The sequence below is a fragment of the Spermophilus citellus genome, assembly GCF_964194105.1.
Source record: "Spermophilus citellus genome assembly, chromosome: 5".
In the NCBI taxonomy this organism is placed as follows: Eukaryota; Metazoa; Chordata; class Mammalia; order Rodentia; family Sciuridae; genus Spermophilus; species Spermophilus citellus.
In genome coordinates this window covers 42,028,411-42,044,448 of record NC_138186.1, presented here as the reverse complement: position 1 = coordinate 42,044,448, position 16,038 = coordinate 42,028,411, and the positions used below count along the sequence as shown (strand labels likewise).

Below are 16,038 nucleotides of genomic sequence, written 5' to 3'. Positions count from 1 at the left end.
TTTCATTCTTAGATGGGCTGAATAACATTACATTGTGTATGTATACCACACTTTCGTTATCCATTCATCTGTGAATGGGCACTTAAATTAATTTCATTTCTGGACTATTGTAAATAGTGCTGTGGTAAACATGGGAGTAGAGCTCTCTCTTCAATATGCTGATTTCATTTCCTTTTGATATATAGCTAGTAGTGGGATTTCTGGATCATACAGTAGTTTAATTTTTATTTTTTTGAGAAATCTTTCATCTCATTAGTGGGAATATAAATTAACTATACTAATAGGCTGTTCTAATTTATATTCCCATCAACAGTATACAAAAGTGTATCTTCTTCTATTTCTTTGCCAGCATTTGTTTCATTTTTATAATAGCCATTCTAATAGGAGTGGGATGAAGTCTTATTTTTAATTATTTTATTATAGTTATACATAATATTAGGATGCATTTGGGCATAACTATACAATCTTAGAATATAATTTGCTCCAATTCAATCTCCAGTGCTTTCCTTTTCTCCCCTTGCCTCCCCTCATCTTTTCCCTTCTCTTTTACTCCACGGATCTTTCTTCTCTTTATTTATTGCTTTATTTAATTAGTGCATTGTAGACATACATAAAGGTGAAATTCCCCTGTGGCATATTGATATATATACATAGGAAAGTTTGGTCAGATTTAGTACATAGTGCCTCCTTTTTCCCATCTCTCCTCCCCTTCCAATTCCTTTTCTCTACTCCACTGATTTCTCTTCTGTTTTCATGGAATTTCCCAACTCCTTTTTTCTTTTTTCATTATTTTGGTCTATCTTCCACATATCAGAAAAAAAAAAAAAACAGCCTTGACTTTCTGGGTCTGTTCTATTTTACTTACCATGTTTTCAAGTTCCATCTATTTACCAGCAAATGCCATAATTTCGTTTTCTTTATGGCTGATCAGAACTCCATTGTGTACTTATACCACATTTTCTTTATCCATTTATCTGTTGACAGGTACCTTGGCTGATTCCACAGCTTGGCTACTGTGAACTGTGCTACTATAAACATCAATGTGGTTGCATCATGATGGTATGCTGATTTGAAGTCTTTTGGATATATATATATATACTGAGGAGTGGGATGTCTGGGTCATAGAGTGGTTCCATTCCTCCTTTTTTTGAGAAATCTCCATACTACTTTCTAGAGTACACTGATTTGCAGTCCCATCAGCATTGTATGAGTGTGCCAACTTCTCCATATCCTCACAAACATTTATTATTATTTTTAGCCATTCTTACTAGAATGAGATAAAATACCACTGTAGTTTTAATTTGCATTTCATTTATGCTAGAGGTGTTGAATATTTGTTTCATATATTTATTGGTCATTTGCATGTCTTCTTTTTAGAAGTGTCTCTTTAGTTCTTTTGCCAATTTCTCGATTGGGTTATTTGCTTTTCTAATGCTCAGCTTTTTGAGTTCTTTTTATTTGCATTTCCCTGCTTGATTAATTATATTGAACATGTTTGTATACCTGATGGTCATTTGTATTCCTTCTTCTGAGAAATGTCTATTCATAGTCTTTGACCATTATCAATCATATAATTTATTTTTTGAAACTAGCTTGATTTAATTTACTTTTATATATTCTACATACCTTTAACAGATGCAGTTTTAAAATGTTTTTCCCCACTCTGTAAATTATCTCTTTCCTCTTTTGATTGTTTCTGTTGTTGTGCAGACTCTTTGTTTGATGTAACCCATTTGTCTGTTTTTGCTTTTCTCACCTGTGCTCTGGGGTCTTGTCCAAAACAATACTTGCCTGAGTCAATGTTGTGAAGCATTTTCCCTATGTAAGTAAGAGAAAGAAATGTAAAGCATACATATTAGATGTGACAAAGTAAAATTGTCCCTGTATGCAGATGACATTATCTTATACATGGACAAGCTGAAATAATGTTAGAATAATAAACTAATTCAATAAAATTGCAAAGTCAACATGTAAAACTCAGTAGCATCTTATATGCCAATAGCAAACTCTCTGAAAAAGAAATTAAGAAAGCAATCCCATTCAAAATAGCTTCAAGAAATAAATAAAATGTCTTAGAATAAATTGAACTAAAAAAGTGAAAGAACTTTACAATGAAAACTAATAGCATTATTGAACTAAGTTGAACATGATACAATAATGGGTAGATATCTTGTGTTCATGCATTAGAAGAATTAATATTCTTAAAATGTCTATAACAAAGCAATCTATAGATTGAATTCAATCTTTGTCAAAATGCCAATGACATTCCCCCAGAATAGAAAACCTAAAATTCATGTAAAACCACACAAGACCCTGAGTACCCAAAGCAAATCTCAACAAAAGGAAGAAAGCTGATGTCATAATATTACCAGACTTTAAAATATAATACAAAATTATAATAACAAAAACTGTGTGGTATTGTCATAAAAATAACACACTGACCAATGGAACATAAAAAGAATCCAGAAATAAATCCATGTTTACAGTCAACTGAATTTTTTTTCAGGGCAGAGGATTGAACCCTGAGTCTATGTTAAAATGTCACTTTCTACCACTGAAGTACAACCTTCACCCTACTTGTTTTATTTTTATCTTATTTATTTATTCATTTATTGTACAAGAATGAACCCAAGGGCACTTAACCACTGAGCCACATGCCCAGCCCTTTTTCATATTTTATTTAGAGATAGGGACTCACTGAATTGCTTAGGACCTCGTGAAGATGCTGAGAATTGCTTTGAACTTGCAGTCCTCTTGCCTCAGCCTCCCCAACTGCTGGTATTTTTCAATTTGTAAGTTATCCATAAAACACAAAAATTATACATATTTATGGGGTGCCATGTGGTGTTTCAATATATGTGTACATCATACAATATCTAAATGATTTTAAACATATTTGTCCCCTCAACATTTATCATTTATTTATGGTAAAAAACATTCAAAATCCTTTCTTTTTCTAACTTTTTTTGAGATATGCAGTATAAAACTGTTATCTGTAGTCACCCTACTATATAATTGCCTGCCAGAACTTCTTACTTTTATCTAATTAGAACTTCATACACATAGATCAACCTTTCCACATTTACTCTCTCCACCCTCTGGTAACCACACTTATACCATCACTATCCATGAAATATGATATTTTAGATTGTACATACACATAAGTTTATACTTGTATTTTGGTACCTGGCTTACTTTACTTACAATGATATCCAAAGATAATTCTCTATATCTGACAATTTATAAGTGTCGATTCAAAGTGGGTTAAAAATATAAAAACTGAAGCTACAAAACTACATTGAATATTTTATATAGAAAAGTATTATGATGGCTTTTAAAATTTTTAATTGCTTTCATTAATAGGAATGTAAATTTCATTTAAGGTTTCTTATTATAATAAAAAATGTCTTTTCCACAATCATGGATATTTTAAAAGTTAATTTCCCTTTGACTGAAAGTTGCTCAATGAGGGGATTGTTAAAACGAAGAGTCAATATCAACCTTAGTAAATACATGGAAGGCATGGCGTTTGGATGAAGCTCCAATCTCTTGTGTTGCTTTAACTCTAAGGTCCTTGGTTCTGTGATTGTATATGTGTTTTATGTTACCAAATATTTCCTTTTTAACATAAGATGTATACAAGCATGTGTGATTTTTATTGATGATTAACCTGAAATCATTAATGAATGAAAAAATATTTCTGACTACAGAAATCTGTGAACTTATACTACAGAAAACAGATTATAAAAAACATTTCTTTTTCCCAACTGGAATACATAGACTGTAAGGTTCAGTTAAACCAAGGTGATAATTAACTACTTTCCTCTGAGGCAATTCCTTGAGGAGAGTTCCATAAAGTCCCATGCTTGGAAATTATCATGTTTACTTGAAATACCAACCTTGCCAACAAGTGTTCCCTAGTTCCTGGGCAGCACTGTCCTAATTTCAGGTGTCATTGGCTTAATGGGAAGTTAAAATGTCCCTGGATCTATGCTCCCTCTTCAATCTCATATATATTTTAATCCTTTATTACATGAAAAATTATGGTTTGACACTACAACAAAGATATTCAATCTTTTTTTTTACATAAACAGGATTTACTTTATTTTAAATTTTCATTTATTGTGTACAACTTTTTTTATTGGTTGATTCTGCAATCTGCATTTGGGGTAAAATTGGGGGTTCATAACCCACTTCAATGTAATGTATGAAATATGATATGTCAAGAGCTTTGTAATGTTGTGAACAACCAAGATATTCAATCTTGAGGATTAACTGAGATTTGTTCCTACGACTTAAGATCAACTCTGGTGAGTGAAACCTTTCCAGATTCAGCTAACATTTAAGTAGCACCTGCTAAAGTGCCTGTGCCTATGTCAGTCACATAGATATAACTCCAGGTAAGACACAGAATACCCTACCCCCAAATTAAGAACAGTTAAATATGCTGAGAAATATATGCAAACACATTAGTATAATAAAGTTAAGTAAATTGTAAGGTGTCTCAGTGGACACAAATATTTGCCAATTGGATAAGGAGGACTTCCAATATGAGGAATTACAGATAGAAAGAAGAACATGATTAAAATAATAAACAGCATAATGATAAAATATGATTGGTTCAGTGAAAGTAAATTGGTGATTTAGCATTATTATAACCTGGGTTTTAACATGAGGTTGGAGAAGTCAAATGAGAGTAATACTGGAAATCCATTCAGGGAACATATAGTAGAAGATATTGTTTGGATCCTAGGTTTTAAGGGTTTAATTTCATAATAAAATAACAGAGTTAAATTAAAAATGCTACAAGATGTGATTTGCATCATTGATCATCCTAGCAATAACACAGATGTTATATTAACAAAATATTACCAGAGAAAGTGAAGGTTAGAACTTATCTACGAGTACAAGAGGTAATAATTAGAAGAGATAATGAACAGATAAAATGTTGATGCTTGATAGAATGTGCTGATGAAAAGAAATTGTACCTTCCATGATTTTCAAGCAGTAACAATAAATTTTAAAGCATGAGTTAAATTGCTTTAAAGATAAGAGTGACAAGGAATTGGTTGGTAGAAGAGATGAGTTATGATGGGAAAAACCCAGTTTGAGGGAGCTCTGTGCTAATGATGAAGTTGGATGTAAACTTCTGCAACTCAGAAAATATAGGGCAGTCCTTTAAACTCTCCTAGGCTAGTAAAAATTGCAAACAGGCAGAAAAAATTTAACCTGGCTACTTTCAATAGCACTTACAAGAATATTTGGGGGTAAAAATAAATGATAGGACATATGAAGACATATTTTATTTTTGGTACCAGGGAATGATTCAGGGGCACTTAACCACTGAGCCAAATCCCCAGCCCCAGGACAGATATTTTTTAATACCATCAAATTTCAATAGAGATATAGAAAAGAACCTGGATAGAGGACAAGAAATGATATTCTCCAAAGAAGGGGGAGGAACAATGATGAATGGCACAGATCAGTAAATAGAGATGTCTTGTAAGAAAAATTGTACAATGGTGTTGTATATTTAAGAAATGGAATTTAAAATAACAACAAAATAACAAGAGAACATTGAATTTACCATTGGGACAGTCAGCTGTGGATTTGCTAGAGCCATGTGGGAGGACTCGTGATACAAACATGAAAAACATGGTTACAAAAATGAATGAAACCAGGCAGAGAAGCACAAGCCTATAATCCCAGAGGCTCAGGAGGCTGAGGCAGGAGGATCATGAGTTCCACGTCAGCCTCAGCAATGGTGAGGTGCAAAGTAACTCAGTGAGACCCTGTCTCTAAACAGAATACAAAATAAGACTGGGGATATGGCTCAGTGGTCGAGTGCACCTGAGTTTAATCCTCAGTAACCCCTGCCAAAAAAAAAAAAAAAAGGTACACAGACTATGGACTATTATAGTCTATAGTATAGTGTTCAGGAGAACAGCAATAAAGAAAAGGAAGACTATAAGAAATTACTGCATGTCTAGTAAGGATCTTTTCTTTAGAAGAGGTGAGATAAAATAATTATATCTATCTAAATCTGATGTATAAACATGTATTTGTGTGTATATATAAACATTACATAATGATGAATATAATTAGTTCACTAAAAATATTCTCAGTAAATCAACATTATTTAATGGAGTTTGACATGAGATTTTATTTACACACATGTATTCAGAGAGAGACAAAGAGAGAAAGAATAACTGCATTAGGGCAAACATTTGAGATAGAGCAAAACTGAGCACAAGGGTAGTCATTGACTTGGAAAGCAGAAAGGGCAGAGGTAATTTCATTTGTATTTAGGTAAGAAATTGAGTGACTTAATTACCTAAATTTTCTCATCTGAATGATTGGCAATGCCAACTCCTAGGAAATAACAGTAAAGTGGCAAAAAGGAGACTTTGATGCTAAATTTGCAGAAGTTTCTGTGATTAATCAGAAGAGTTGAGTTACTTAAAATAGAACTACTTTCAGGAAAATAAAAGGCTTCAACACTTTAAAATTCAAAAACAGGTGGACAAAGTTTAGAAATGTTTTATATAATAAAATACAAACTGCATATAAGTGGATAGTGATGGGGAAAATAATGTTGAAAGAAATCACAAAACTCGCCAAAAATAGTTTTAGTTCTGTTATAAAATAAAGGATCAAATGCAACATGACTTGAAAGAATTGAATGAAAATTTTATGTGTTCCCATAGTAGCTTCCTTAATCCTAAGTGAAACTCCATACATACATCTCCCCTCCTTCCTATTTGAGAAGAGATGCACTAATCAATTGCAAATAATAAAATTTCCCAATTATGAACCAAGATATAGAAATTATTCTCTATTTCTACAGAGATGCTAAAAATTAAAATGTATTCGTCTAAGTGGTAGAGAAGAGAATCTGGGGGGGGTGCACGCACCCACATCTTTCTGTATGTATGTGAGAGTATTCAAAGTTCTTCTTGTGGTTTTCCTCTCCCTTTCTCCTATGGAAAAACTCCATAATGGAATGGTTAAAGGATGGAGATTTTTCTTGGGTTACATCAATAATATATATTAGATGTGGAAAATGGATGATGCTTTGATTTTCAAACAGTGACAATAAATTTTAAACCATGAGTTAATTGCTTTAATACATTCATATTTTATTTTAAAATCCAAAGCTATCAGGCTGGGATTGTGGATCATCATCAGAGTGCTTGCCTTGCACATATAGGGCACTGGGTTTGATCCTATGCACCACATAAAAATATATAAATAAAATAATGGTATTGTGTCCATCTACAACTAAAAAATAAATAAATAAAACAAAAACAAAAAAAAAATTCATAGCTACCATCCAATATTTGGTATAGGGCAAGCCAGGAATTAGCATCTACAGCAATGGAGATAGTCATGCATGATGGAAGAACAGGAAAATAGTAAGAACAAGAAGGCTACAGAAACCCTTTGAAGAAGTGCAGCTCTGCCTTCCCCTAATCACATTGTGTGAGCTGGGGACTGGGACCTGAGACTGTTCCTTGTGGAAAACCATGTATCCTAAAGATTAGTTTTAGAGGATTTTCAAAATAAATCATAGCAAAAACAGTTAAGATGCTAATTTAATGGATTTTTCACCTTTTGCTGTTGCTTAGGGATTAACAAATGGAATAAACCATAATTTCTGAAGGCAAGATTCAAGTAACTTGATCACTAAGTTTTTGGATGCACAGATTTGAAATCAGACACGTAGATACTTAGTTAAACAGTTAATTATTACTCTTTGTATTAGCTATCATTGTCAAGGGTGGACAAATGGACAGAGGCAATGAAGGAATCACTTATATGTAGGAGAAACTAAGTAATAATTATACCAATTGACCTTTCAGCAAGTCCACAGATTTATAAAGGAAAAAAAATGTAATGCTGGGGATATAGCTCAATGGTAAAGCATTTTCCTGGCCTGTGTGAAGCTCTGGTTTAGTCCCCAGTACTGAAAAAAAAAAAAAGACAGAGATACAAGGAAAAAAAGGTTAATATCACATCACAATGATTCCAGTACTCAGAGGAGTTATTCTACTATACTATAATAACACAGAAAAAGTATCACCTAGCTGCTCTAATAATTATGGTATATTAGGATCAAGAGTTGGCTTATTTATTTAGTTGGTCAGTTATTTTAAGAAACAGGAACCCACTATCTAATGTATATCAAATTCTAGGGGAAAAAATAAAGGCTTTTTTTTCTCATTGAGGAAGTCACACAGATAATACTGAAAGACATATATTCCTCCACATAGAATCTTGCCTATCTCATAGAAATAATTATGTATATTCTAGAAAATGTCATTATTTGTTCACATGAATTTAATTGAAAATCTCCTACCCCAAGTCTTCCTAAATTACAGTTTTAAAAGTAGAAAGGTATTGTCTGAGGACAAGGCACCATCACTCAGTTGCAAGTTTTCTCCAGTTCCAAAGCTCAGGATTTGATATTGGTATTAGCAGCACCTGCATGTTACAATTTTTTAATTTATTTATTTTTAGTTGACAGGTAATGATTATACATATTTATGAAATAAAGTGTGATATCACAATCTGAGCTTTATTTCACTCTACAAGATTGTTCTGTGAAGTTCATTCCAACCAAATGCAATCTTAATAAAATGTTAATAGTCTTTCAGTAACAAGAAATATGACTGTTCTTTGAATGGACATCCCTACATTTGCCTCTGGGCTGTTCCTGGATGCATTCAAGTTCTGCCCCAGAAAACTCTCATGACTTATTGAGCACATTTAAAGTTTCTATTTCTGAATAATAGCTAAAGATTTTTTTCTGAATTGAATGTAATAATCATAAGGATGACAAATTTATCTTGCCATATCATTTGCTCCAGGATGAGGACACTGAGATATGTGACATATGGTTAGGTTAAATGCCATACATTCTTTTCTAACTGTACTCCAGCTTCCTAAACAGAGTTGAATTTGGAATCATCAGAGTGAACATGGTAAACTTGACCTCAAAGAGTGGATTTCTCCTCATGGGGTTTTCTGATGACCATAAGCTTCAGGTTCTACATGCACTGCTCTTTTTGGTGATATACCTTCTGGCCTTAACAGGCAACCTCCTCATTATTACCATCATTACCTTGGACCACCGTCTGCATTCTCCCATGTATTACTTCTTGAAGCACCTCTCTCTTCTGGACCTCTGCTTCATCTCTGTCACAGTACCACAGTCCATTGCAAATTCACTTATGGACAGTGGGTACATTTCCCTTGGTCAGTGTATTCTTCAGGTCTTCTTCTTCGTAGCTCTGGCCTCATCAGAAGTGGCAATCCTCACAGTGATGTCTTATGACCGGTATGTTGCCATCTGTCAACCACTGCAGTATGAGACCATTATGAATCCCAGTGCTTGCAGGCGTGCAGTGATTGCTGTGTGGATGGCGGGGGCCCTCTCTGGGCTCATGCACACAACTGTTAACTTTTCCATTCCTCTATGTGGGGAAAGAGTTATTCATCAATTTTTTTGTGATGTCCCTCAAATGTTGAAACTTACCTGTTCTTATGAATTCATGAATGAGATTGCAGTGGCTGCATTCACAACCTCAACAGCATTTATCTGTCTGATATCCATTGTGCTCTCCTACATTCGGATCTTCTCAGTGGTGCTGAGAATCCCATCAGCAGAAGGCAGGACCAAGGTCTTCTCCACCTGCCTACCACACCTATTCGTAGTCACCTTCTTCCTCTCAGCCGCAGGCTTTGAGTTTCTAAGACCTCCTTCAGATTCCCCATCAGCTGTGGATCTTATGTTCTCCATATTCTACACTGTAATACCTCCAACGCTCAATCCAGTCATCTATAGCTTGCGAAACGAAGCCATGAAGGCAGCTCTGAAGAAGGTGCTGTCAAAAGATGAATTTTCTCAGAGAAAAATGTATTTTAAAGCAATGTTTAAACTCTAAAGAGTTGTGCAAATTAAAGAGCATTGTTACTATATTTCTGACTACAATAGGTGTGAGTTTCATTTCTTCTCAGGACTCCCATTCAACTTTTCTATTCTTTGTGTTCTCCTAAACTATAATTATGCAAAATATAAGATGTGTTGCTTCTAAGAACTTTGGCCTTCTTTCCTCCAATTTAAGTGTTATTTGAAGGCAACTTTTAGGAATTCCTTTGAAATAAAAAATAATGTATGTGTAAAATTAACTGTGACATGGCCAGCATAAAGCTGGTTTTATATATCAGATTGCTATTAAGAAATTCAACTTTATTTATGTGATACTAATATCTCTAGTGTGTGTAAGAAATTTTCATGCACTTCCTACTCAGTATCTTTACTATTTCCCTTTCTATTAAATATTATAATAGCTTTTTCTGAGTCACAGCCCATATATATGCCTCTCAATAAAAACTATTGTTTCCCAAATGTGAGTTTGTATGTGTGTTTGTCATCCATATAAATGAGAATATATGTCTACAATTTACTGATGAAATAGCCATCAGGCATCTTTTTTTCCATTACTAAAAATGTTTGTATTCTCCCTGTTGACACAGAAAAGATTTTGAAAAGGTATTTTTATAGTTAGGCAGGCAGCCTTCTGTGTCTGTGAAACAGAACAAAGATAAATAGTGTATGAACAGCTCAAATCCATGAGGGTATAAGCTCAAATACTGTGGATCTAAAAGTCTGATTCATTTTGGGGTAATGTTTTAACATTCTTTTTTAAAAGCACATGTGAATCACAAAAGTATAAAACTGGACTGATTCTCTCATACTTGAAGAACATCAAAGTACATGTTCTAGTAATAATGTGAATATAAATTACTAATAATGGGAAGATGGCACATTTTATGACTTTTGGGATTAATGGTTCTGCTTATGACATCAGCACCTGCATGCACGTGAATGAAGTGAGAGTCTTGCTTATTTTGTTTTTGTTCGTTTGTTTGTTTATTTGTTTATTTGGTTTTTGTTTGTTTTGTTTTGTTTTGTACTGGGGATTGAACTCAGAGGCATGCTACCACTGATCCCACCCCCAGTCCTTTTTACTTTTTGTTTTGATACCACATCTCACTAATTTGCTTAAAGCCTCAACAAATTGCTGAGGCTCGCCTTGAACTTACAACCTCCCTTGCTGCTGGGATTACAGACATGTGCTACCATGCCTGGATGCTTGTTTTTAAAGGTTGTACATTTCTCCTCTTCCAGTATGAAGATGGTATTGATGACAAAAACTTTCTTAGTGCCATATTTTGTAGTCCTGGAGCTTTTTCAACAGTCAGTTCTTTTTCTCAAATGCACATTTTAAAAAGCCGATATTATTTAAACAGGTTATATATTACTTGTGAAAAATTTCCAAATGAGTAATAAACAAAGTCTAAAAGAATTGTGCTGCTATAATCATTGATGCAGCCGTATCCCTATAGTGCGCTCTTTTAAGGTCCTCAGGGAATAGTCCGAGAAGTGTGATAGCTGCGTCAAATGGTGGATCCATTCCCAGCTTTCCCAGGAATCTCCATACTGCTTTCCAAATTGGCCTCACCATTTTGCAGCCCCACCAGCAGTGTACAAGTGTACCCTTTTCCCCACATCCCCGCCAACACTTATTGTTGTTTGACTTCATAATGGCTGCCAATCTTACTGGAGTGAGATGGTATCTTAGGGTGGTTTTGATTTGCATTTCTCTGATTGCTAGAGATGGTGAACATTTTTTCATGTACTTGTTGATTGATTGTATGTCCTCCTCTGAGAAGTGTCTGTTCAGGTCCTTGGCCCATTTGTTGATTGGGTTATTTGTTATCTTATTGTTTAATTTTCTGAGTTCTTTGTACATTCTGGATATTAGGGCTCTATCTGAGGTGTGGGGGGTAAAAATTTGTTCCCAGGATGTAGGCTCTCTATTAATTCACAATAGCTAGACTGTGGAACCAACCTAGGTGCCCCTCAATAGATGAATGGATAAAAAAATGTGGCATCTATAGACAATGGAGTATTATGCAGCACTAAGAAATGACAAAATCATAGAATTTGCAGGGAAATGGATGGCATTAGAGCAGATTATGCTAAGTGAAGCTAGCCAAGCCCTAAAAAACAAATGCCAAATGTCTGCTTTGTTATAAAGAGAGCAACTAAGAACAGAACAGGAAGGAAGAGCATGAGGAAAAGACTACAGTAAACAAAGACGAATGGGGGGAGAGAAACGGAGAGAGAAGGGAAAGCATATGGAAATGGTAGGAGACCTTCAATGATACATAAAATCATAAGAGGTCATGAGGGGCAAGGGGGAGGGAAAAAAAGGGAGAGAATTGAACAACAGCAGGGGAGATAGAGAGGGAAGATGGGAGGGGAGGGGAGGTGAGGGGAGATAGTAGGGGATAGGAAAGGTAGCAGAATACAACAGTCACTAATATGGCATTATGTAAAAAAGTGAATATGCAACAGATGTGATTCTGCAATCTGTATTTGGGGTGAAAATGGGAGTTCAAAACACAATTTGAGTCAAATGTATGAAAGATGATATATCATGAGCTATGTAATGCTTTAAACAATCAATAAAATAGTTTGACAAAAAACAAAACAAAACAAAAGTCTAAAAGAAAACCATATAATCATTGGAATATATGTTATCTACTTATGAATGTATTGTTTAATACCTTTCTATTGATGTGCATGTTTGTATGTATATATATATATATATATATGTATATATGTATATTATATATATATAATATTGTCTTGTAATATCAATGTATATAATGATCAGTAAATTCCTTTGTTATAATATCATAAAAAATTTATACATGTAAAATCTTTTAATGACTATCCACTATTTTAACCTACCCCAGTTTACAATGTTTAGTTTTTATTGTCATTATTTAAAGACTATTTGATGAATCCCTGAATCCATGAATATATTTATTCATGGGTATTATACATTCCTTAGACTTGAAGTCTCATAATAGAATTGTCTTTCACATTCTCCTATCCCCTATGTGTTCTCAATGTATCATTGCAATTCCCTGATTTTAGCATGAGAAATCTTCAGTTCCTTTGTGAAAAGCAAATGTGTATGTACACAACAACACATCCTATCACTTCTCATACCCTTATTGAGTTGCTATTCTGATTATCATACCAAACCATGTGTTTAAATTGGCACATATCCACAAACTTAGGTTCTGCCCATGAAGAACTTAAAAGAACACTTTCAGCCCATTAGTGATCACACATTCCATTTTGAAGTACACATGGACAGGGGTATATTAGTAAGATGTCCTGAGGGTGGTGTAAATTTAAGACCAAAAATCCGCAGCATTATAAATAGGTTTCCTTCTTCTGTGGCTCTTTTCATTTTAGTTTATTCTAAGGAGGGATATTAAAAGTAAATGCAACTCAAATTCATATTCCAACTCAAAACAATCATTGTTAATAGTTTTTAGTATGGGTTTGAATAATTTTGGAAGATGTAACTCACTGTGAATGCAGTTCTTTTTCCCCAAGGAGCTCAGGCTGCTTTCTCTCTTCTCCCGTCCCCACTAAACTAACTGTTTAAATGGCCCATAAAGGTCACAGTTTTCCCCTTTTACAGCTAATACTTTCCTGTGCAATAGGAAAGTATTCTCTAAAGTAGTTTTAGCAATTTATGCCATCAATGACTCTATGAGTTCACATAATTTTACATACTCACCCAACTTAGCATTGCTCTGAGAATACTTAGAGGTATAAAACAAATACCACACTGTAGCTTTGATTTACTTGTTCCCTTTTCATTAAAAATCCTTATTCAGTGTTTAGTGGCTACTTGATACTGCTTTTTGGAATTTAACCATTCTCACTTGGGTCATTTTCTTCTCATCAATTTATAGGAATTATTTGCATCTTTATTTATTCTTTAATTGACATATAATATTTGTACCTGTTTGTGGGATAGTTTATAATAATTATACCAAGGCAATTAGAATTTCCATCTCCTCAAATATTATTATTTCTGTGGCCTGGGAACCTTCAAACTCTTCTCATCTACTTACTTTGAAATGTAGGATTAATTGTTGTAGATTAGGATTGCCCTACTGTGTCATATAGCATCCAAACTACTTTCTTTCCTCTGACTGTGTAATGGTGCCCATTATCCGCCCTCTAGCTACTCCTCATCTGCCTTGTTCTTTCCATCCTCTATTGACCTCTATTGTACTCTGTACCTCCATATAATCTACTTTTTAGCTTTTGCAAATGAATGAGAACGTTTTTCTTTCTGTGCCTGGTTTATTTCACTCCACATAATGTCCTCTGGCTCAACTCGTGTTGCCACAAACAGGATGTCACCCGTTTTATGTCTGAGTGATAGATAATATCAAACCTTTGTCACTTAAGAAAGTGACAGTTTTGTTAAGCTTTTCATTGTAAATGTTCATGGATTTGCATGTATTTTTTCTGTATAAATTCAATCATTATACAGCTTTTATTCTCTTTCATTCATTTCTGTCACTCTTCCATTCAATTGCTTGATATTCCACTGACAATATAGTTTCTTTTGATGTGCACATCTTTTTATTGTGTCATTTACTGGAATCTTTTTTTTTTCCTTTATGGTAAATACTTTGCTTTCTTGAATCAAGAAATTATTCCTACACACAAAGGCAAAAAGATAATCTCTTATAGGTATGTTTTGAAGTTTTGGGTTTATTATAGAAATCTCTTTTCTACCTGGAATTGATTCTTGAATAAAGTCAGATAGATTTCAGTTAATTTTTTAAATATGGTTAACTAATGTCCAAATACACTTTACAGAAGAACAATGTCTGTGTTTATGAAAATCTACTCAGAATCCTTTATTCTCTTACACTGATCTGTCTAGCCCTCTGTTAATACAAAGCCATCCTAATTATAATGCTTTATAAATCTACCTACCTAATGAAACAAATATCTTTATTTTGTTCTTCAAACATTTTATGAGTATTTTACACTCTTCCACTTCTTCATGAGTTTCAGAATCAGTACATCATCTTTTTAAATTATCAAGAATTTCACTATGTCTACATATCAAAAAAAGAAAAAATTAACTTACTAAATATATCAACACCTCAACTACTATCAAGGCAATATCAATATTTATGTGTTCTTTAAAATCTTTAAGTAAAATTTCATTATTTTTGGAAAGGTTTTTCTGTGCATTATTAAATTTACTTCTGAATATTATAACTTTTGATGCACAAAACCATGTCATTTGTTTCCAAATTTTATAAATTCTTCGTGACTTTTCTTATACTATTGAACTGTCCAGTAGAAATGTTGTTAGTGAATGGGACTTACTTAAACTAAAAAGTTTTTTCTCAGAAAGAGAAACAATAAAAGAGGTAAATAGAGAGCCTACATCCTGGGAACAAATTTTTACCCCTCACACCTCCGATAGAGCCCTAATATCCAGAATGTACAAAGAACTCAAAAAATTAAACAATAAGATAACAAATAACCCAATTAACAAATGGGCCAAGGACCTGAACAGACACTTCTCAGAGGAGGACATACAATCAATCAACAAGTACATGAAAAAATGCTCACCATCTCTAGCAATCAGAGAAATGCAAATCAAAACCACCCTAAGATACCATCTCACTCCAGTAAGATTGGCAGCCATTATGAAGTCAAACAACAATAAGTGTTGGCGGGGATGTGGGGAAAAGGGTACACTTGTACACTGCTGGTGGGGCTGCAAAATGGTGAGGCCAATTTGGAAAGCAGTATGGAGATTCCTGGGAAAGCTGGGAATGGATCCACCATTTGACCCAGCTATCGCACTTCTCGGACTATTCCCAGAGGACCTTAAAAAAGCGCTCTATAGGGATATGGCTGCATCAATGATTATAGCGGCACAATTCACAATATCTAGACTGTGGAACCAACCTAGATGCCCCTCAATAGATGAATGGATAAAAAAAATGTGGCATATATACACAATGGAGTATTATGCAGCACTAAGAAATGACAAAATCATATAATTTGCAGGGAAATGGATGGCATTAGAACAGATTATGCTAAGTGAAGCCAGCCAAGCC

General features: G+C 34.0%; 1 protein-coding gene across 1 annotated transcript; it reads left to right on the top strand.

Moving 5' to 3' along the window:
* Positions 1-8,981: 8,981 nt before the first annotated feature.
* On the top strand, positions 8,982-9,947 carry LOC308649839 (olfactory receptor 14J1; the record flags this gene model as incomplete). The annotated part of the gene is made up of 1 exon (XM_081295691.1): positions 8,982-9,947. One exon carries the CDS (start codon positions 8,982-8,984, stop codon positions 9,945-9,947), a length of 966 nt encoding a protein of 321 aa, XP_081151817.1.
* Between the last annotated feature and the right edge of the window lie 6,091 nt (positions 9,948-16,038).